This window comes from Polyodon spathula, chromosome 1 (assembly GCF_017654505.1).
Source record: "Polyodon spathula isolate WHYD16114869_AA chromosome 1, ASM1765450v1, whole genome shotgun sequence".
Lineage (NCBI taxonomy): Eukaryota > Metazoa > Chordata > Actinopteri > Acipenseriformes > Polyodontidae > Polyodon > Polyodon spathula.
In genome coordinates, this window is record NC_054534.1 from 96712938 (window position 1) to 96734614 (window position 21677).

At 36.7% G+C, this 21677-nt stretch overlaps 1 protein-coding gene across 2 annotated transcripts in view; it reads left to right on the plus strand.

Annotated features, from left to right (window-relative positions):
- LOC121324845 (VPS10 domain-containing receptor SorCS2-like) overlaps window positions 1–21677 on the plus strand; it is a 281604-nt gene that overhangs the window by 64741 nt on the left and 195186 nt on the right. For both annotated transcript variants that reach the window (XM_041267061.1, XM_041267067.1), the window contains exon 2: window positions 9874–9941. In XM_041267061.1, coding sequence (XP_041122995.1) covers window positions 9874–9941 — 68 coding nt within the window. The remainder of the gene's footprint in view (window positions 1–9873; window positions 9942–21677) is intronic.

Sequence of the window (21677 nt, forward strand, 5' to 3'; positions counted from 1 at the left end):
GTTTCTTCTCCCTTCCTGTTACAGATCCCCTGTGGTAGGTAGGGATAATGGCTCCAGTCACTCTTTACAGTCTGTTGAGGCCAATGGTTCACTGTCTTGTCTACAAAGTCAATGCACTCTTAAGAGTAGCTTGAAGTGTTTGGAGGCTGACTAGCTTTTCCCTGTCTCTGGTTGGCAAAGAAAACATACTTCCCAGATTTGGTGCAGAAGAATAGTAGGTTGTCAAGATGTGCTCTGGGAGAGAGGCTCAGGATGAAATGGAAGGGCATGTTCCTGTCAGTATTGAGGAGCACTTAAGAGGGGAAGCTCTTATGTTGCCTGACCATAGCTCTCATCCTCACTTTTACAAGTTTTAAAAAATAATAGAAGACAAAAATATGTGATCAGTAAATATCCTTTTCTGTTTGGTATCTTGAAGAGAGAGGGAGCTAGTGAGATCATTACAGTACCTTACGAATGTGGCTGAAAATGCATAGTTTGCAATGGTAGTGTTTTATTGAATGCAAGAATATTGCTACTGTCATTTTTAATTAAAGTAGCATACAATGAACCAGCACAGTGTAGTTTTAATTCAGGACACAGTTGTAATAAAATATTGTTATACTGCAGTGTAGTTAAACTGCAGTCATAGTTTGATCAATTTACTGCACTAAACCCACTAAAGCAGGATTGTGGGGCTAGGGACTGTACATCCTTACACATGGTTTGTTTCTTTAGATTTTCTTGTTTTTGTCTGTCTGAGCTTCACTGACAGAAAGAAATCACACACACACACACACACACACACACACACACACACACACACACACACACACACACACACACACACACACACACACACACACACACACACACACACACACACACACACACACACACACACACACACACACACACACACACACACACCCATACTATCCAGGCCACAGAGCAGATCTTTTCAAAGCTTGCCAGTTTCTAATCAAATCACAATTTGAGCCCAGGCAATGAATAAGCTGGAGTCTCTGGAGCAGCTCAGGCAGAAATCGGATCCTACAAAAATCTGTCGTGGTTTAAATTTGGATGCATTCTTTACTACTTATTGTTTGTATAAATGATAACTGGAAGTTACAAACAAATTACAAACTAAATAGTACAATATACAGAAACTGAAAAATAGAGACTTGAATCATCAGTGCCAGTGATACTGTAATGTCCTCCTAACTCAATCTCACTAAACTATCATGTTCTTGTCTAATAATGTAGAAGAACACAATGAGATGTGTAATGGGCAATAGGATACCTCTGTCATCTGGGTAACTTAATGCCGTAATATTGACTTTCAAATACTTTCTTTAGCATGATTTGCAGGGGAATTAAAAAACAGGTGTCCTCAGAGTTAGTCAAAAGATGTCTAGTAACCTCCTAGAGGTGGATTAGTTTTTATCAAGGAAAGTCGGTAAATTCAAAATGAAAAGCGATGTTGTGGCCAGAGAAGGCGTTTTTGGGCACAATTTGTAAACAAGGAACCGGGTGTAGATACCTAATTTTGTTGTATCTTCATTTCCAAAGGCCATTGTGTCCTTTGAGTGATACGTATTTCCAGGCATATCTTCAAATGCACCGTTAAAAGCATTCATTTTTTAAGAGTCACCACTTATGTTTTGTATTTTCGCCCATGCCACATTTGGTTATGCCCAATCGTTGTGTTTTACTGAACTTGTAGATTTTCAGGACAGAGTATAAAGGCTTGAGTTTGAAATTTTACAAAAGGTCCTGATGTCCTGTAACATAATCAGAGGACCTCTGAGAAAATGATCTGGGATAAAAGGAAATGGACGGTTCGCACGGGACTACATTTCACGATGTCTGTAAAAATTCCGTAACCACCTGTTTAGTGGTGATTTGTAGTCTTGTGTGAATCTGTTTGTTTGTCATAGATCTTCTTTGCTTGTGTTTATTGTCCTATCTCTGATTATTATCAAAAGGTTAAAATGTTGATGACTAAACAGTAGCATAACTGAGCTAGACTTGTCGCAAGTTGACATGAATGAACAGCTCCATGTGGTGGAACACCCCTCTTTAAATGGAATTGTTCTCGGACAGTCCAGCCACAATAAATCCCTTCTCGGTGTTGAGCAATCTCCTTATGAGTACGGAGAATTAATTTCAGAGAATGTATGCTTTCAGCACCACCAGCTTTTCTATTAGCAGTTGACACATAAATAGGGCTTCTGATTTTCAGTTTTAACTGGTAAACACTAGTAAAACACCCCCAACACAAAAAATGAAATCAGTGTATATCCAATAAACAGTAGAAAACCACTGGAAATGATTACCCGATTCACGTTGACTTCACCCCTTCCCAGTGGAAAAAAAAACAACAAAAAATTACTACTACAAAAAATACATATAAAACAACCATTCCCAGTGCAGTAAGGAATCCCCCCCCCACCCTTCTTGACGTATTGTATCTAGCAGTGATTCGTTCTGAATACTTTAAACACACCCCAGCTAATGAGTGGCAGCAAATTCCTACATTTCTATTGGAGACTGCGCAGATGGGGAGGATTGTGCACACTTGCAAGATTTAAATTAGAAACAGATGATTGTTCTTGCTCAGGGGATTTAAAGCTTTATTACAGTTAGATAAGGAGGATTTACACACTCTTGGAATTCAAAATAGAATTAATCTCTTTCTACTCAATCTCTCTTTCCTACTTTCACCTGAAGAAGAGACCTCTGAGATCTTGAAAGCTTGTGATGAATTATTTTTTAGTTAGTCCAATAAAAAGTATCACATCGCCTTCTCTTTCTCTAAAATAGAATTACAAATTATTGTGAACAATTGTGCCCATAACCATAAGGATTTCGTTGGGGAAGACAGCAAAGTGGGACAGAAAAAAAGGCCAAACATTTTGGAAAGTTACCAAACACAATAATTTCATACAGTATATAAAAAGTGAAAGCCCTGAAAAAATATGATTTTGGTGTATCTACATAAAACTCGAAAATTAATTTAATAAAAGCCCTACACATAACCCTTGGCTGCAATCCAACACTTTGAGAATCCTTGTTTTTCTAGAAAGTTCATATCCAGTTATTAATATTGCACGTCTGGTATACATGTTTTCACATGCTTGTTACACAACAATTTATATATATATATATTGCTGTGTACATTTTATACTTTATAGGAATTTGAATAATTGTTACATTTCTAAGTATTAACATTTTAACTTCCAGTACCTGTGATTTTTTTTTTTCTCTAGCTATTGAATCTGACAAAACTAAATAATCTAATTCTAGTAGAAAGACAATTTTCTTGTCAGTATTTAGTATGGTATTTACTGTTTTTTTTTTAGTATTTCTTTTTTAGACAGCCTTCACTGTGACAATTGATATATTGTATTAATCTGAGGTTGTTATTGTTCTTGAAAATAGGATTTTAAACAAACAAGAAATTCAATATTTTGAAAATGGAATAAACTTTTAATTTGTTTTAAGTTTTTAGGAGGTGAAATGTTAACTGGAAGTTGACTGTTTCTTTGTTAACATGCAAATAATTTTAACGTTGTCTTAATTACACTGTTGGCAATGCAAATGTATTCATTGCAGATTACGGACAGTGGCTTCAAAGCAAAGCTTGTATATGGAGTGCCTCAGCCACTCAAAAGAAGAATGGGAACCAGGATTATTCTAATGCTAAGCAACAGCTGTAACCTCTAAAAGGGTGCAGTCTTGTCCAGTTTGGATTCCAGTTCATAGTAAATGTGCCAAAAAAGGCAGACAGAGAAAATTGTCTCAAGAAGGGAAGTATAATTGAACTCAAGACTGAACTAATAGTTTCTACAGGATTCCATGCAAGATGCATCCGTGTGTGTCTGAAGAACATTAACAAAGAAAACACAGTGTGACTGGCTTTTGTTCATAACTTTAATAATAGCCCGACGTGTTTATATTGCAGGCATTTCAGCGCTGACTCACACATACTGGGGAGGCTGCTCTTATTATATGGAATCTGGAAATAATTGTTGGCTCTATAGCTCCTATTTTAAGAGTCATTAGCTTTTCCCTACAGCCGCATCTTTCCATCAACAAGATCTTCTATCATTGCACAGCAACCCTAGCTGGGAGCAGATATAGAATAGCTGGCATGAATAGGGCCAGGCTGCAAACGATAATGATTTTCTGTCAGTCCATCCCAAATAATCCATTTTAGACCATTGTCTGGGCTGGCTAGAAAACAGATCTGCACCCTCCTAATTGAAATGCAACCACGGCAACCACTTTAAGCAGCCATCAGTTTGTTACTGCATCATCAAGTTTAACGCACCATGTCATGCACAGCTCAGGGCTGGAAAATCTCTAAATATTTGGACTGAGCTTGGATGGTACTCTGGCAGTAAAAGATGATTGAGCCAAAGGTATTTTATTTAAAAAGTAGACCGGTTCGGTGAATCTCTAGGTAAATAAGAAGGACAGTAACAATCAAATAGTAATCAACTAAAAGATTAAAAGATGACACCATTAAAACGATTGGAAAACTGCTATCAGACATGAAAGTTGTCTGTACTATATGTAGAGACCAAAGCTCTGGTGCTCCTTATTCACGCTTCCATATTAAATTCAAGGGCTAGAAGAGTCATTCAGTAGCCATGGTAAAGACAAATATGTTTATTGTTTCAGAGCTGAAATGCCAATGGCAGTGCTGCCCATCAATGGGAACAATGGCTCCCACAAAACTTCTATGCTGATGCCAGGAGGCCGGTAAATAGAGCAGACAATTGTGACAAGCAACAATGTATTAAAGAATGACAGGTACCAGCAGCAACCTGATCTATGTACAACATTATTGATTTAGGAGGAAAAGACGCTTGCCTTGTTACATGTAAACTGATATCAGTATGTGCACATTAAAATATCCTGATACACCAATTGTATCTTGTTCAAGAATACTGTACAAACAGACATAATTAGACTGTACCATTGCATTGCATAACATACAAAAATCAATTAAAAGCACTAAATCCACACACAAAACACAATCAAGTTTAAAATATCAAGACAGCAAAGTCAATTAGAAGAGTCAGGGTGATCAGATAGTAATTGAAGAAACACCAGGAAGGTTTTATTTATTCATTACTACATTACAGTAGTGTTTAATGCTTTTTTTGTCCATATAGTTTGTGAAATAAGAGCTTTTGAAAGGTGAGAGACCAATAATACTGAATACAGACTGGTAAAGCTGTGCCACTGTGCACCAATCATAACCTGCAGGGCTTTTGTGATGGTTTGTGTCATGTTTTTGTCATGTGGACTACTGTTTTATGAAGACAAGGATAAGACATACAAGAGCTATATACTGCTGCTTGTGGCTTATTCCCTGTAACTTAATATGAGGGGCAGATATCTGGCTGGCAGTGCCAGGTCAGTCCTACTGTATAGTAGAAGTCTTCTTTTGCATAATACTTAAAGTTATCTGTGCTATTTGGAATGGAATATCTAACTTAGTAGAGAAACAGGCACTTCTAAAAGCTGGTAAATGTGTGGGCTGGAATGAAATTTGCATCTATGTATTAAACAAAAGAAAAGATAATGTAGTAAATGCATGTCGGGAATAAATATTTCACCAGAAATGAAAATTGCAAACAAGACAGCTATTTGGATAGCTTAATAGCTAGTTGCTTTAAACAAATGCAGAATAACAATCTCCTTCTGTTCCTGTGGAACATTTTAGTAATGAAGACTCTTGTTAGTTACACGCTTCCTTAACTTCACTGTGCAATTATCTGCTAACATTGACGGTCAACATAAACACTATTTGTGCATTTCTTCTTGGCGGTGCTATTTTTTTCTTCATTTTTGGGGGACTAGGATTTAAGTCAAAGAAGCTATTAGACTTTACAGTAATCTATATAATTTTAAGGGTCAGGTTGGTATCCATGTTACATCTATCCTGACAAGAAATCTTTAACACAACACCTCTGAAAACACTAATCTGAACAGTGAGAGTTTATTCAACATACAAACCAATAGATGCAACCAATCATGAAAGCCACAGACCCTCTTGTTTTTAGTGTCTTTTCTGTGCCAGTGTCAGTCATTCTGCTTGCCTTTCGAATATATTGATATACATGTCTTTAAAAAACCATTTGACCTTTATCAGTTTAAGCCTGCTTATTGCTATACCTAATATCTGTGATTCAAACCAAGCAACACACCACAAGAAGCTGTGCTTAGGGGAAATGTTATCAGCCACTTCAATAAATTCCACTTTACAATTCTAATCAGCAGCTGTTAGATATTTTTCCACATTTCAGTAATAAGTGGTGCCCGTCTGTCAAACCGTAAGGCCTAGTTTCAATTCAACAAGCCTAGGGTAGTTTTTTTTCATCCCTATTGGGGGATGCATATCCCTGGCAACAGGGGTATAGTGGAAGGGTCCATCATTCTGTGCATATGTTTACATAGTGAAGTGCTTAACCAAATGTCATGGACCTTGCTAAGGACATTTTGATATGTGTATATCAGACTTATAATTTTTAATTTAAATAACTGCAGATTGTGAGCTACTTTTTCATGATACTGCTTATTTACAGTGGTGGCATGGGATGTAAACAGTTATACTTGGTATGCATGTATGTTTTCTTTTTAAAAAGATGTATATGTGTGTCCTTTGTGATTTGTTATTTATAAAAATAAAAGTTGTATTGGTATATATTTTAAAGGAAAAAAGCTCTTTGCTGTTCTCTCGTTCCCTTACTTTTAACTACAGCACACCCCTAGGCAGCTCTCAAATATCTATCGTTTGTGTTCTGAAGCAATCGCACAGAAATTCTGAAGAATCAAAGGATGCACTGATTTGTTATATTAAAAATAAAATATATAAAATAAAATAAAATGGAATGCTCCAAGCTTATTCTTCAGAATAATGTGTTAGTACATTTGTGACAAGCAGAAAACTGAACCTATATCTGTGTGTATACTGTATATCCCTATACCCCCACAAAAACAAATGTTTAGTCATGTCAGCTCATTGTGACTTGCAAACTCCATCCCTCTGCTGTTTGACTTTCTGTCAGTTAGGTACACCTCCACAGAGATAGCAAGTACCAAAGGAGGCCAAGATCATATTTGCTGCCCAGGGTTGTTTCTAATTAGCTTGCTACCAGAGACCAATAATTTGTGAGTCTTTAGTTAATGCCTTTTTATAATGCTTAGTCTCTTTCTAAGGTATTTAATTTATTGTAAACTTGAGTTGTAGTACTTTGTATTGCACTTGATTTCATGCACTGTAATCTAGTGTGCATGTATGTATGGTATTAATGCCAGCAGTCACCATCCGAACTAAACTGCTGCTGTTATTACTGAATTGTAGCTGTTGAAAATCATTTTTTACCACTGTTTTCAACTCTGAAAAAATAAAAATATCAGAATCAATAACAATCTGAAAGAATGTGAGCAAAATCAGTGAAATTTTCACCCAACATCTGCAGTACCTCACTGCTGGGCTTCAAACGTCAAACGTTTCAAAACATGCAATTTATACATTTACAGCTACTCATTGACGTGCTAAGTCCCTGACTACACTATGTAACCGATCTCGAGAACCATATCCAAAAACAATTTAATGAGTCCAGCGCAAAGCGTCCACACTGAAGTACCATTTCATATTTAGTCAGGCTTAATGTCTACAAACAATATTAAAATCATTTGGTTACAGTTCCTAGCAGCCCAATGGCCTGAGGGAGTTATGTGACATTTTCTCACCATGCACTGTATTTTATGTTTACAACCTTGCAACTATGGAGCCCGTGTCCACAGAAGACATAGTGTTTCTTAACATGAAAGATATGGTTTTGTTTCTTAAAAACACAAGGCACATTTTATCATAACCTGTACGTTTTGTTTTGAACTCTGATGTTCTCCTTCACCGACAGTGAAGTTACCCAGGTCGGGAATTCAGTCAGTCTGGAAAAAGGAGGGACTCTGTTGCAAGAATGTATTGACCTGGAATGGAAACAATGTAGCAGCCACAGATCATAAAGGAAGCTGTATTCCTGTATTCGTTTACCAAGGGGTCATGCATGACAGCATATAAGGGGGATAGGGAATTGGTTTGTAGTGAGTAAAAGCCAGAAGGACAGTAAAAGTGTATTGTTGCCAGAAATCGTGATTGTTGTATTTTTGTTTGTTTGTAATTGTCTCGTCTTGTACGTTACCAGACAGTTAACACAGTTCCGGAGCTGTCGTCAGGGGCGGCACGAAACCGGACAACACTGCACCTTTGTCACAAATAAAACTGTATTTGCACCACAAGCACTAATTCACGCATGTGGCAAAGTGGTGAGTACATTCAGATGCGTGCAATGTAGAGTGGATACAAAACAGAAAGACAATGATTTCCAGGTGCAAGGGTGTTTATTGATTTGATTAACAATGTCCAGAGCCTTACGGCGAACACCTGTAAATAATAATGAAGAAGTGATACAGCGGCATGTATTTGTAAATCCCCGGGTTTGACCCATAACCCAAAAGTCCAGTTTTTACACACCAATACTAAACTCAAAACACAAACACAGTTCCTAGTGACAGTGAATAAGTGCTAGTGGTGTATTACAGTTCTCAGTGAAATGCAGGGGCGAGAGTGAGGTCTGGTTTTATGCTGGCTTTCGCTCCAGCTCCGGATCATGCTACTGGAAGTCTATTAACAAACAGACAACAGTTAACAAATCACTAACACACACAAGACAAAACTCACGGTTTCACAATTTGGTAACAAGGACTCCTTGTAGGTTAAAACCCTAACCATTTACCAAGGAACAGATCACTTACATTACGCCCCCTATTTATACCCTCGCTCATGACCCCTAGGTTAATGAGTGTATCCGCTCCTCCAAACCTCGGATGTCACACCGTCTCCCATCCGATTCATTGAGCTTGGGTAGTAGCTCAGCCCCCTTTCTAAATGACCGACTTCCACCTACCCTAAGGACTAAATTGTCATGGCAATTGATTAAGGGTATTTTGCTCCTTTTACATAGTGCCCTCATAGGTCGGGAGGGAGATCTAACACCAAGAATCATTCGTTCTCTGTCACAACGGACTAACGGACTTGTCTGTGTGTTTTGTGTGGGTGTATAATAATATCAGGATTATTATTTGCGGGGCAACACAGGGATTGTAAATTAAATAATACATGCCGCTGTATTACTTACCGCAATTATTATTTACTGTTTGTTTTACTGTAAGACACTTGACTTAAAAATAAACAAAACAACCCTTTTCACCTGGATTACAATTGTCTGTCTGTTCTTTAATAACATGCACTTGCACACTACCAACCACTTTGCCACAGTTACATTAATTACAATAAACGTACACACATTTTACACAATACTATTTACAATCTATACACACAAAACCCACTTCTCATGTGCAGATCTCCTACCCTGCCACATGAGTACATTCTGCATATTTACGTGGTTAGCAATTATCTTTTTTTCCAAAACCAATTTACCCCAAAGCTATGAACAATAAAAGTGCCTTGAACTTCTGGCAATCAGCAATACATCTTGGCCTTCAAAAGCATGTGATTTTTTATGCTTCTGAATGAACATTATTAGTTCATCAAGGCATGGATAAGTGTACTTACAGCAACAAGATTTAGAGTGGAAATGTGGTAAATAAAGAATGCTTTGAGGTTTTGGGTGTGGTTATTGTTAAAATGTTCCTTACTTGTAATAGAAGATCTTCATAATTCAATAGAGATGTACTGTCATTCACCCAATTAGTATATCATTGAAACTAGAACATGTTTCTGTTTATGTGTCATTGTGTGGTTTGAGTCCTCAGCATCTAACCCCCCCCACCCTCCTTTGTTTTGTACAGGTTATATTGATCCTGACCAAGTACTACCATGCAGACACTGCCAAGGTTCTGGAAAGTTCCATTTGGAGGTAGGCTTACTGTTATGGTAGTTCTTTATTGGCAATCATATTCAATTTGCTTGATAACTCAAAACTACTGTTCTTTTTAAAAATCCTCACATAATAAAACACATGCTTAACCCATAAAAGTCACCAACCTCTTGTTTTGGTGTAGTCCTGCTTCAGTCTGTCTATGTGTACACTACACCAACAAGATTTTTGCATGAAAAAAACAAAAAACAAAAAAAAACAATGGGCTTAAATTACTTAACCAATTAAGGTTTTAAAAAAGCAACATATTTTCCTACAGTTGTGTTTGGGGATTGTGCTGTATATATATAAGCAAATACAGTAAATTTAGGGAAACTAGTGACAAAAACTAGTCAGGCAATTAATCAAAATAACCAAAACACCTTGATAGAATGACATCCTTATTATATACAGCAGCTGTGTGTCTACTGTATTAGCATTAGTATTATTATTGGAAATCATCTATGCATATTCTTCTATGAAACACAAGTGGAACTAATAGTGTTACAAATACATGTAAGAATGCAGTAACTGAAGCAGTTTTAGTGTTTAAGGGCACAGCACGAAAAGGGCAAATACATCTGTCAACAGAGCTATCCTTCCACTATGCAAAAACAGCTTAATTTACAGCCCCTGTTCAGTGAGCAGTGAAGTCACTTCAACAGAGATCTATCAGAGGTAATCTTAAGATACCTCTCTCTCCAAAAGTCTCCTTGAAATACACCAGAGCCAACTAACCAGTTTTGTAAGACTTTAGCACTCAACAATGGGCTCCAGTAGTTTTGATATAATCGTATATTTATTTAAACATGAACAATTCAGTCTGCATTTGCCTTGCAGCTTACATTCTTCCCATTGTAACAGGGCCAGGAGCCCTGTACATAAATGGGGCTGTGAGCAAAGTGTGTTTTTGTTAACCCTTTTATTTTATTTTTGTGTTGGTTTAAAAATAAACAACACCACAGCACCTTTTTGCCCTGCAGTACTGCATTGTCTGTGTCTTCCTGCTTCTGGCCTGACGTCACCACTCGGCAACCATCACACCATTATATAAATGGAAAGCATTGCAATAAGATGCAATAAGGTACTCTGAAATTCTGGACCTCAATGTTTTGTGCAAATTAACACTTCTAAGGAATGTACAGCAAATAGTTACAGTAGCACATTGTCCCCTCCCCCCTCCCATACTTCCGTATGTCCTTATATTACAGTATATAGGCTGTTGTTGAGTGTTAGTAAGAGTCCAAGAAAAAAAAGAAGGTTCTTTTATAATGGTGAAACATAGTTCTAATCAGGATATATATTTTGATGAATCTCCTTAATTGAGATTTGTATTATTCCTTTATTAAGATGAAGTAATTCCTATATTAAGATTATGAGCCACTGGCTGCAGAAACTTCATACAGATAAATCAATATTTATTAACTTAATTTAATTTTACTTTAGGTTTAGTACCCATTTAACTAAATGCATTATAAACACTATTAAATACAGACTTAGCACTTTTTGTGGGAATGCGTATTACTTCAATAGCGTAATAGTAACCTATTAGCTTTACAGGCAAAATCCTTGGTGTATGAAATGTGTTTTATTTATACCATGTGGTGGAGAAATGAGCACTGGGACCACCCTGAGACTCTTGAGTGTTGTACTGTGTAGTAAATGCACTGTATGTGCCGCAGTTTAGGGATTAGTTTTGTGGTTATTTCATACTTCTCTTTTAGTTTCCTGGATGCTGTGGGATTGTAAGCAGCATTCTTTTCTGATGTTAATAAAACAGAGACATAGTCTGCTCCAATCTTAACTAGGTTGCAATATGGACTGTTTTATTATTAACTGTAACTTGCATGTTGCTGCACTCAGTCGGCCTACAGCTCTGGTATTAAATAGAGAGAATCTCTCTCCAGGGGGGTTGAAATATCGCTGAAACTTGTGTGGTTATTGAAATAATTGATATTCCAAATTTCTGAACAGAAGCTAAAGTGAATGACAAATATATGAACTGATGATGCCTGCAAGGAGAGAGAGAGAGAGAGAGAGAGAGAGAGAGAGAGAGAGAGAGAGAGAGAGAGAGAGAGAGAGAGAGAGGAGGAGGCAGTGGGTTAGACAGATGGGTTATAATGATACTTTACTATTAATTAAAGGGAACGAGACATCGTTTATTGGGGGCTGTCCCTCCTCTCAAACCTAAAAGACAAATGAATGCAGTGCCTGGCAACCTTCCAAAAATAATCATTCAAATCAAATTTCTCCCTTTCAACACTTAAGGAGTGCACTGCATAGTTTTGCACCACTAGAATCCACTTGCTAGATTAGTTAACTACAGTAAAATGGGTAACATGCTTGGTTTTTAGTGATTAGCTTAATTCCATTGGCAAACAAGAAGGAATAAGCATGAGTGCAAATAACACAACAGAGGCCACACATACATGGCTGTGTTGTTGTTTCTAGTTGTAATGCGATTTCCCTTATAATTGATTTGAACCTGTGAACTTGTGGCCCAGAGGCTGGTTTGCTTCCTGCAGAGCCTTTTGACACTTGGATGAAATAGAAAAATAAATAGTGACCCCTGGACCCCTTCAGTGGCTGCTTCAATAAATAAGCCTGTCCTAACAGCCTGTGAGCTGCTGCAGGCCCACGGCAGGGGGTTCATTCTAAACAGAGCGTGCTCTCACACTGGGCTGGCAGTCAACAAGGTGACTGCAGAGTCTTGTAGTGTAAAGATAATGGGTCCAAATGGAATGATTTTTTTTCTTCTCTACAAGGTAATTTTAAGCATTTTCTCTGTAAAAGTAAGTAAAATAAAAATAAATAAAAAAGCATGACATACCTAATTACATTAGAGTCTATATTTTATTTTCTGCAGTAACAATTACCGTATTTATTTGAATTTAAGACACACTTTCCAATTTTATCTTCTAAAAAAATGGCCTTCGTCTTAAATTCGAATACAGTATAGTGATGTGTGGATTAAAATCACCAGCAAACGAAGCGACTGCCCGAGTACACAGACAGCAACGTAACTGACTAGCAGTTGAAGGGCTCATTTTTAGAGAACTTCATTTTGCGACGACATGTACAGTGGTGTTTGGTGGGCAAGGAGTGTGCATGATCTGCATCTGTGGTGGCCATACTATAAAAGAAAGACAAGCAATTAGGAATACATAAAAATCAATTAACAATACATAAAAAAGCTATTACATTTTTTTACATAAATATATGTACTGTATATTACCGGATTTTCACTAATTTGGCTTCATGGAGAAAATAATTAAGAGGAACATTAGTTCCTTGTACAAGTTAGAAAAACTTTTTGGAACTTACCAAGACTCTTGATACAGCTTTTACAACTTTGCTGTTTTCACCATGTTGCAGCGGCAAAATTAAATCACTTAGAATTACCATCTCTACCAGTACCAAAAGTCTGAAACTTTCTTGCATCAAATGAGAAAAAAAAACAAAAAACGTAAATACCTATTATACACAATGAGATAAAAGTCATCAAACTAAGGTAAAATTGTTCCATTTCTTACTTTTTAGTTTTTTAAGAGTGTGTAGCGACTTTTCAAACAGAAAAGCTACATAACTGAACATCTACCAATCACGTGATTCCACATGTTAGTCAATGTCAAAATAAACCAGGGAACGCAAGCAGTTTGATATCCACACCATTTATAGTAAACAATTTATTTATGTTTTAAAACAGCACATATCATACAAAAACAAGATTGAAAAAACTAAGATTAAAAAATAAATAAAAAAAAATGTTGTTTGACCTTGCAACATGAAGTCCTTGAAGAGCACACAGCCTTTGTCTGCTGCACCACTGTACTGTTGTTGAAAGGTGTTAATTTTTTAAGTGAACATACATGCCTGACCAGCTTTCGCTGAAAACCTGAAGGTTCTGTTCAATTCTAGAAATGCTCTATTTCCTGTTTGAAAATGATCAGTTTCCTGTTTCGTAGATACCATAGAATGAAACTGTACACAAGAGTGGCATGTAGCTTCCTTGTCTAAATCTCTGATCTCTGATAAATTGTAGTTCCTTGTTTAATTAAAAATAAATAAAGGAATAATTTATTAAGTAGAAATAAATAATTTAAAAAATGCATAGAGGCATAAATATATTTAGAAATAAATATTTTTAAATAAATACATGTAGAAATGAATGTTTATATTATAAATGTATAAATAAATTAAATAGCAAACCAGAAAAATGTCATATTAATTGATTTGGCTGATGATTTTATCCAGAGCAACTGACATTTGTATACCTATATCTATAACAAAAACAACTTTATTCTGGTTACAATCCAGCTGATAAGGGAATGAGCATTTCAGTGTAAAGTGGAGCGATCAAAAAAAGAAGCCAAGTTAGAAGCAACAATGGTGTGAATGTTGGGCCCCAGTACCTTTCCAATTGTGCCTATCTGCTTGATGCTTGACAAGGTTGCCCCAGTTGCTTCTCCTAACTTGGGCTTTTGTGTTATATATCACCACTTTAAACAGCGGTTGCATTTTTCTAACTTTTTTTTTTTTTTTACATTGACATTGTTTTTGTTATAGATATTTATATACAAAACTTGTGCCAACAAGTCAAAAGCAGCAGAAAATAAATAAATAAAATAAAGTCTCTAGAAAAATGAATGACATGGTGATAAAGCAGTAAACGTAAAAATGCAGTGAATGTGACAACCACTTTTACCAAGCAAACAAATAAATAAAAAAAAAAACAATGAATAAAGATGTCCTTTTCAAAAGTCTGAAGAAAAAGAAAAAAACATTGAAATACTATTCAAGTTCTTATTTAAGATATTGAATCTCATAAGAACATAAGAACATAAGAAAGTTTACAAACGAGAGGAGGCCATTCGGCCCATCTTGCTCGTTTGGTTGTTAGTAGCTTATTGATCCCAAAATCTCATCAAGCAGCTTCTTGAAGGATCCCAGGGTGTCAGCTTCAACAACATTACTGGGGAGTTGATTCCAGACCCTCACAATTCTCTGTGTAAAAAAGTGTCTCCTATTTTCTGTTCTGAATGCCCCTTTTTCTAAACTCCATTTGTGACCCCTGGTCCTTGTTTCTTTTTTCAGGCTGAAAAAGTCCCTTGGGTCGACACTGTCAATACCTTTTAGAATTTTGAATGCTTGAATTAGGTCGCCACGTAGTCTTCTTTGTTCAAGACTGAACAGATTCAATTTTTTTAGCCTGTCTGCATATGACATGCCTTTTAAGCCCGGAATAATTCTGGTCGCTCTTCTTTGCACTCTTTCTAGAGCAGCAATATCTTTTTTATAGCGAGGTGACCAGAACTGAACACAATATTCAAGATGAGGTCTTACTAGTGCATTGTACAGTTTTAACATTACTTCCCTTGATTTAAATTCAACACTTTTCACAATGTATCCGAGCATCTTGTTAGCCTTTTTTATAGCTTCCCCACATTGTCTAGATGAAGACATTTCTGAGTCAACAAAAACTCCTAGGTCTTTTTCATAGATTCCTTCTCCAATTTCAATATCTCCCATATGATATTTATAATGTACATTTTTATTTCCTGCATGCAGTACCTTACACTTTTCTCTATTAAATGTCATTTGCCATGTGTCTGCCCAGTTCTGAATCTTGTCTAGATCATTTTGAATGACCTTTGCTGCTGCAACAGTGTTTGCCACTCCTCCTACTTTTGTGTCGTCTGCAAATTTAACAAGTTTGCTTACTATACCAGAATCTAAATCATTAATGTAGATTAGGAATAGCAGAGGACCTAATACTGATCCCTGTGGTACACCACTGGTTACCACACTCCATTCTGAGGTTTTTCCTCTAATCAGTACTTTCTGTTTTCTACATGTTAACCACTCCCTAATCCATGTACATGTGTTTCCTTGAATCCCAACTGCGTTCAGTTTGAGAATTAATCTTTTGTGCGGGACTTTGTCAAAAGCTTTCTGGAAATCTAAATAAACCATGTCATATGCTTTGCAATTATCCATTATCGATGTTGCATCCTCAAAAAAATCAAGCAAGTTAGTTAGGCACGATCTCCCTTTCCTAAAACCATGTTGACTGTCTCCCAGTACCCTGTTACCATATAGGTAATTTTCCATTTTGGATCTTATTATAGTTTCCATAAGTTTGCATATAATAGAAGTCAGGCTTACTGGTCTGTAGTTACCTGGTTCAGTTTTGTTTCCCTTTTTGTGGATCGGTATTACGTTTGCAATTTTCCAGTCTGTCGGTACCACCCCTGTGTCAAGAGACTGCTGCATGATCTTGGTTAGCGGTTTGTAAATTACTTCTTTCATTTCTTTGAGTACTATTGGGAGGATCTCATCCGGCCCAGGGGATTTGTTTATTTTAAGAGCTCCTAGTCCCTTTAACACTTCTGCCTCAGTTATGCTAAAGTTATTTAAAACTGGATAGGAACTGGATGACATGTGGGGCATGTTGTCAGTATCTTCCTTTGTAAAAACTTGTGAAAAGTAATCATTTAACATATTTGCTATTTTTTTTTCTTCATCTACGATTTTGCCATTTGTATCTCTTAAACATTTAATCTCCTCTTTGAATGTTCTCTTGCTGTTGTAATATTGGAAAAACATTTTGGAATTGGTTTTAGCTCCCTTAGCAATGTTCATTTCTATTTCTCTCTTGGCCTTTCTAACTTCCTTTTTGACTTGCGTTTGCAGTTCTGTGTACTCTTTCTGTGTACTTTCTTTTTGGTCCTTTTTTAATGCTCTGTAAAGTGCCTTTTTTTCGCTGAATATTTTTTTTAATTGATCTATTAAACCATTTTGGCAATTTAGTTTTACATTTAGATTTGTCTACTTTAGGGATATAATTGTTTTGCGCCTCTAGTACTACATTTTTGAAGAATAAACATCCTTCTTCTGTGGGTGTTTTCTTTATTTTACTCCAATCTACTTCTGTTAGTCTCAGTTTCATACCTTCATAGTTTGCTTTTCTAAAATTGTAAACCTTAGCTTTAGTCATTACTTTTGGGGATTTAAAAAACACTTCAAATGAGACCATGTTGTGGTCTGAGTTTGCCAGTGGTTCTCTGACCTCTGTTTTAGTTATTCTATCTTCGTTATTTGAAAAGACTAAATCAAGGCATGCCTCCCCTCTAGTCGGTGCCTTGACAAATTGTGTTAGGAAGCAGTCATTTGTCATTTCCACCATTTCTAAAAGTATCATTCGATCCTTCGCGCTACCCACCGGGTTTTCCCATTTTATATGGGGGAAGTTGAAATCCCCCATTAGTATGGCTTCTCCTTTGCTACACACATTTCTAATGTCATTGTATAACAGATTATTGTGCTCACCGTCTGAATCTGGCGGTCTATAGCATGCTCCTATTATTATGCCTTTTGAATTTTTGTCTGTTATTCTGACCCATATTGATTCGGTTTTATTTTCTTTGTCCAGGTTTAACACCTGGGCTTCAAGACTGTTTCTTATGTATAGCGCTACCCCTCCTCCTCTTCTGTCCTGCCTGTCTTTCCTATACAGTGTATACCCACAAATATTATATTCGTCCCCATCACTCTCAGATAACCACGTTTCTGTAACACCTATCACATCATAGTTACCTGTTAGTGCAGTAGCTTCAAGTTCTAGAATTTTGTTTCTGATACTTCTAGCATTTAGATAAATACATTTAATGGTTGTCTTACCTGAGTTGTTGTTCTTGTTTTGATGCGGTCTCCCTTCTGTTTTTTTGTTGATTTCTACCCCCTTCCTTTCTAGTTTAAATGCTTCCGAACCTGCTCGAGGATCTTTGGTCTCAATGTGTATTGAATTATAATTTCAGAGACAATTACCTTCAAAAAGAGCCGTAGATCAGGTATCTGTTCTGTTGTGGCCGCTGACAGTTCTGGAGCATCCTGAGTTGTGTGACTCAATAGAAACTTAATAATATGCGCTGGTAGACGTGCTTCCTCTGTGTCACTTTGTTGTTTGCATGAAGGGATACAGTTTTTTTCCTAGTGCCTAGCTTTATTCAATGACAAGGCTCAGAAACACTGATTTATTTCCCTCACGGCTTATTTTTGCCGTGAGACATCACGGGAAGAGAAAGCACGTCATTGGTACTTAAGCATCAGAATTAGAAAGGCTCGACGCCAAAGGGTTAATAGTTTACAGTTAATAACAAATAATCTGTTTCCGTTCCCAAACCACATTCAATGTTTCATGGTCTTCTAAATACTGTAGCAGCCTTATGGAGAATTGCATTGAGAAGTGACAACAGATTAATTGTACATCTGACAACATGAAAGACTTGAGACTTGGTCAGTGACTTTCCCTGGTCGACTAACAAAAGCGCAGTGTGGAGCTACAATAAAGCTGCTGATGTTGTAGTGAATCGAGTTGAAAGGAGGATCTTGCAAGTTGAGAGCATGAATTGCAATTTCATCTCCAGGCCCTTTGGCAACAGACCACCAGTTTCAGCAGTCTGTCCTTTGCTCTCTTCCAGTTTAGTCCCATAAAAGTGCCAATGAAAATCTGTGGCTGGTTACATTTACACTATTCTTTATAGAACGTGAAGTGAATGTTGTGGGAGTCTTGGTAATACTGCCCTTAAGCAATAAGACATGCCAATATTGTGAATATAAAACGGACCATTGGACTGCTCCAGAACATAAAACCGAGGGAGAAAATAAAAGCTTGGTGAAGAAGCTAAAGAGATCCACCCAGTGCGTGAACAACAGCAATGCTTGATATGCTGGTCAGCTAATCAGAGTGATCTTTTCATCCAATCCATTTTATAATATCTTTATTAATATATAATCTTTAGAATCTGTAGAATTAATGCATATAGCAAAACCTATGACCTGTCTTGGAAAAGCAGAGATTTTCATATTAAATTTAGACAAAAGTAGTGGAAAACCAATTAAAGTGTATTACTATTGATTCAAGGTACTTAAAGGCTCTAACGCTAAGACGTCATTTTATTAAATCTTACAGTGAATGCAGCATTTTTACCATAGGTATGAACCACATGTATTATGGCTGTATTTAATGTATTTGCATTGTTTTTTAGTGTTTGTATTTAATGTACTATGCCCTGTATTTCACTGTATTTAATGTATTATGCATTGTTCCTCACTAACTTGTAAAGCGCTTTGTGATGGTGGGCCACTATGAAAGGCGCTATATAAAATACATATTGATTGATTGATGTCATGGAAGCAATGTTTTGGATGTCATGTTGTCAGTTCATGGTTGTGTTAACTCAGGAGTGGCATGTATCCTGGCGGGTCAGGTGAATTATATATCCGCAACCCGATAAACCTTTTGAGGAACAAAAAAACAGTCACTTATAATAGGATAACAGCTTCCTTCAGAGAAACATTGCTTTTTAAGAATATACACAGCTTCTGTTCAATTTAAAACCATTTTTTAGTTTACATAGTTCTATCTTTCAAGAATATCATCATATTTTTAAGCTTTTGGAAAAAAAGAAAAGTAGCCTCTTTCAGAAAGATTATGTTTATCAAAGGTTTAGGCCCATGATTAAAAAAACAGTAAGTCTAAAACAATTATCCTATCTTTAAGAACTAAATTCTTAAAAAAAAAAAAAAAGAAAAAAAAAAGAGCTTTATAAAAGGTAGTACCATGTTGTTCAGGAATGCAAAATAATCTTATCCACCCATTTCAAACTAACAGTCTTAGCATAATCTACTTATATATGAATAATTAATTCAGAGTGGTCAAGTGATTTCAAGTGGGAAAAGCTTTCAGGCAGAGTTTCTTACTCAGGATTCAAATGGCAAAGGCTGGGTTCAACAACACACAAGCTCAAGTTGAAATTGACGATTGTGAACAATTTAATGGAGTTTGACTCCAGTATTTATCTCTGTCCTAAAGCTGTCACTTGTCCTAATTGATGTCACTGCATATTATCATGCTATGTGGTTACAATGTGTTGAAAGCTGATATACCTACAATAAATTACTGAAATTATGCAAAAAAAAAATACATATATTGCTTTTAAATAAAATGCATATAATGCATTAGCTTGGTTTATATAAATAATATGCTTTTTCATATTTTAACTAGAATAATAATTAATTTCAGAAAGCTAGCATCTTGGTTAAACATCCTAACTGGATCCTGAACTAACACCTTTAGCAAATTACATTTTGTGATAATTCTTCAGAAACACATCACCAGGCCGTATTACTCAACTGGTGATACTGAAGTTGCGAGCAACATCATGTTTTTTTTCAGTAACGGAAAGTTCAATTTGTTATTCTCAGAAAAGCTGTTAGTTGGAAAGTACAAGAAGTATATGGCGGTGTTTTTTTTCTGGGTCAAGCAGGACCCCTTCTTTTTCTGACTGGGGTTTCAGTCAGGGTGAACCCTTGCTTTAGATCTCTTCTTCTCCACGGCAGGTAGCAGAACCTAGCCTGTAATGTATTAAAACTTGTGTTCTCCCTACTTTTTATCAGTTATAATTACAGCCAGATGGTTTTTCTACTACTAAATTAGACAAAGAGCCTGCATAAACACACTTTGTATATTTTCCACATCAGGCCAGGACTAAGGATCTTGATTAGCCTTGTGACAATGTCAAACTATCTTGTGACTGGTTTCTCTTCATACTGTCCTGGTTGCTGGAATCATAGGGGATCACATGATTATACAAACACAGTGATTGTTGTTTTGAAAGACTTGGTGCTTCCAAAGAATTGCTATGCAATAGGACATGTATTTAAGAGTGCAAAATGTAATCAGGTTAAAAAAACAATGCATGTAAACAAGGACGTTGTCTGAAATTCCAGCAAACAAAGAAAAAAAAAATGCTTGCAATGTATGAGGTAAAAAACAGTTAGTCTATTGGCCATTACATTTTTTGTAATTACTGGTATGATAAATTATTAACTACAAATGTGTTTACGGTAAGCTGTACTTTATTATTTTGACACATTATTATTATTATTACTGTATTAAGACAGGTGAGCAGGTACAGAAAATTGTGGGATGGAATAGGCCAGCATTGTGCAAAGCGACAGTAGGGGGGTGGGGGAGTGCGAATATGACTAAAGCTAAAGCTGTTGACGATCACTGCAGGGCTTGTAGGACCGGAGAAATTATGTTTGAAGTGGCAAGTGTCAGTGATTCACAAACACAAAATAAATACATCTTGCTGAATTACTTGGTGTGACAGAAATACAATGAATCTTGGTTGTAAATCTCCCTCCCGACCTGTGAGGGCGCTAAGCAACGAAAGTAGAGTCCTTTGGACAGGCTGGCCTGACAGCTGTTTTCCAGCGTTGGGAAGTTGGTTAGTCTAGAAGAAGGTGACACTCTGTTACAAGAACGTATTGACCTGGAAGGGAAACGATGTAGCAGCTGCAGATTGTAGAGACAGCTGCACTCGTTTACCAAGGGGTCAAGCGTCATAGCATAAAAGGGGAAGGAAAATTGCAATCTACTCCTTCGCTTGGTTTTTGATTAAGAGACTAGAAGGACCATGAGAGACCCAGTGAAAACTGAAAAGAATATTTGTGAGTGTTTTGTTTGTTTGCCGCTGTTAGTAACTGTCTTTGTTTGTGAACCACCAGACAGATAACACCTATTCGGAGCGGTCACCTTGGGCAGCACAAAGCCGGAACAACACTACACCACGGTCACTTAAATTGTTGTCACCCACCACAAGCACTACTGCATGCACCTGGACTGGTGACCATGATGAGTATCATTGTAGGGCAGATAACGTGTATTTA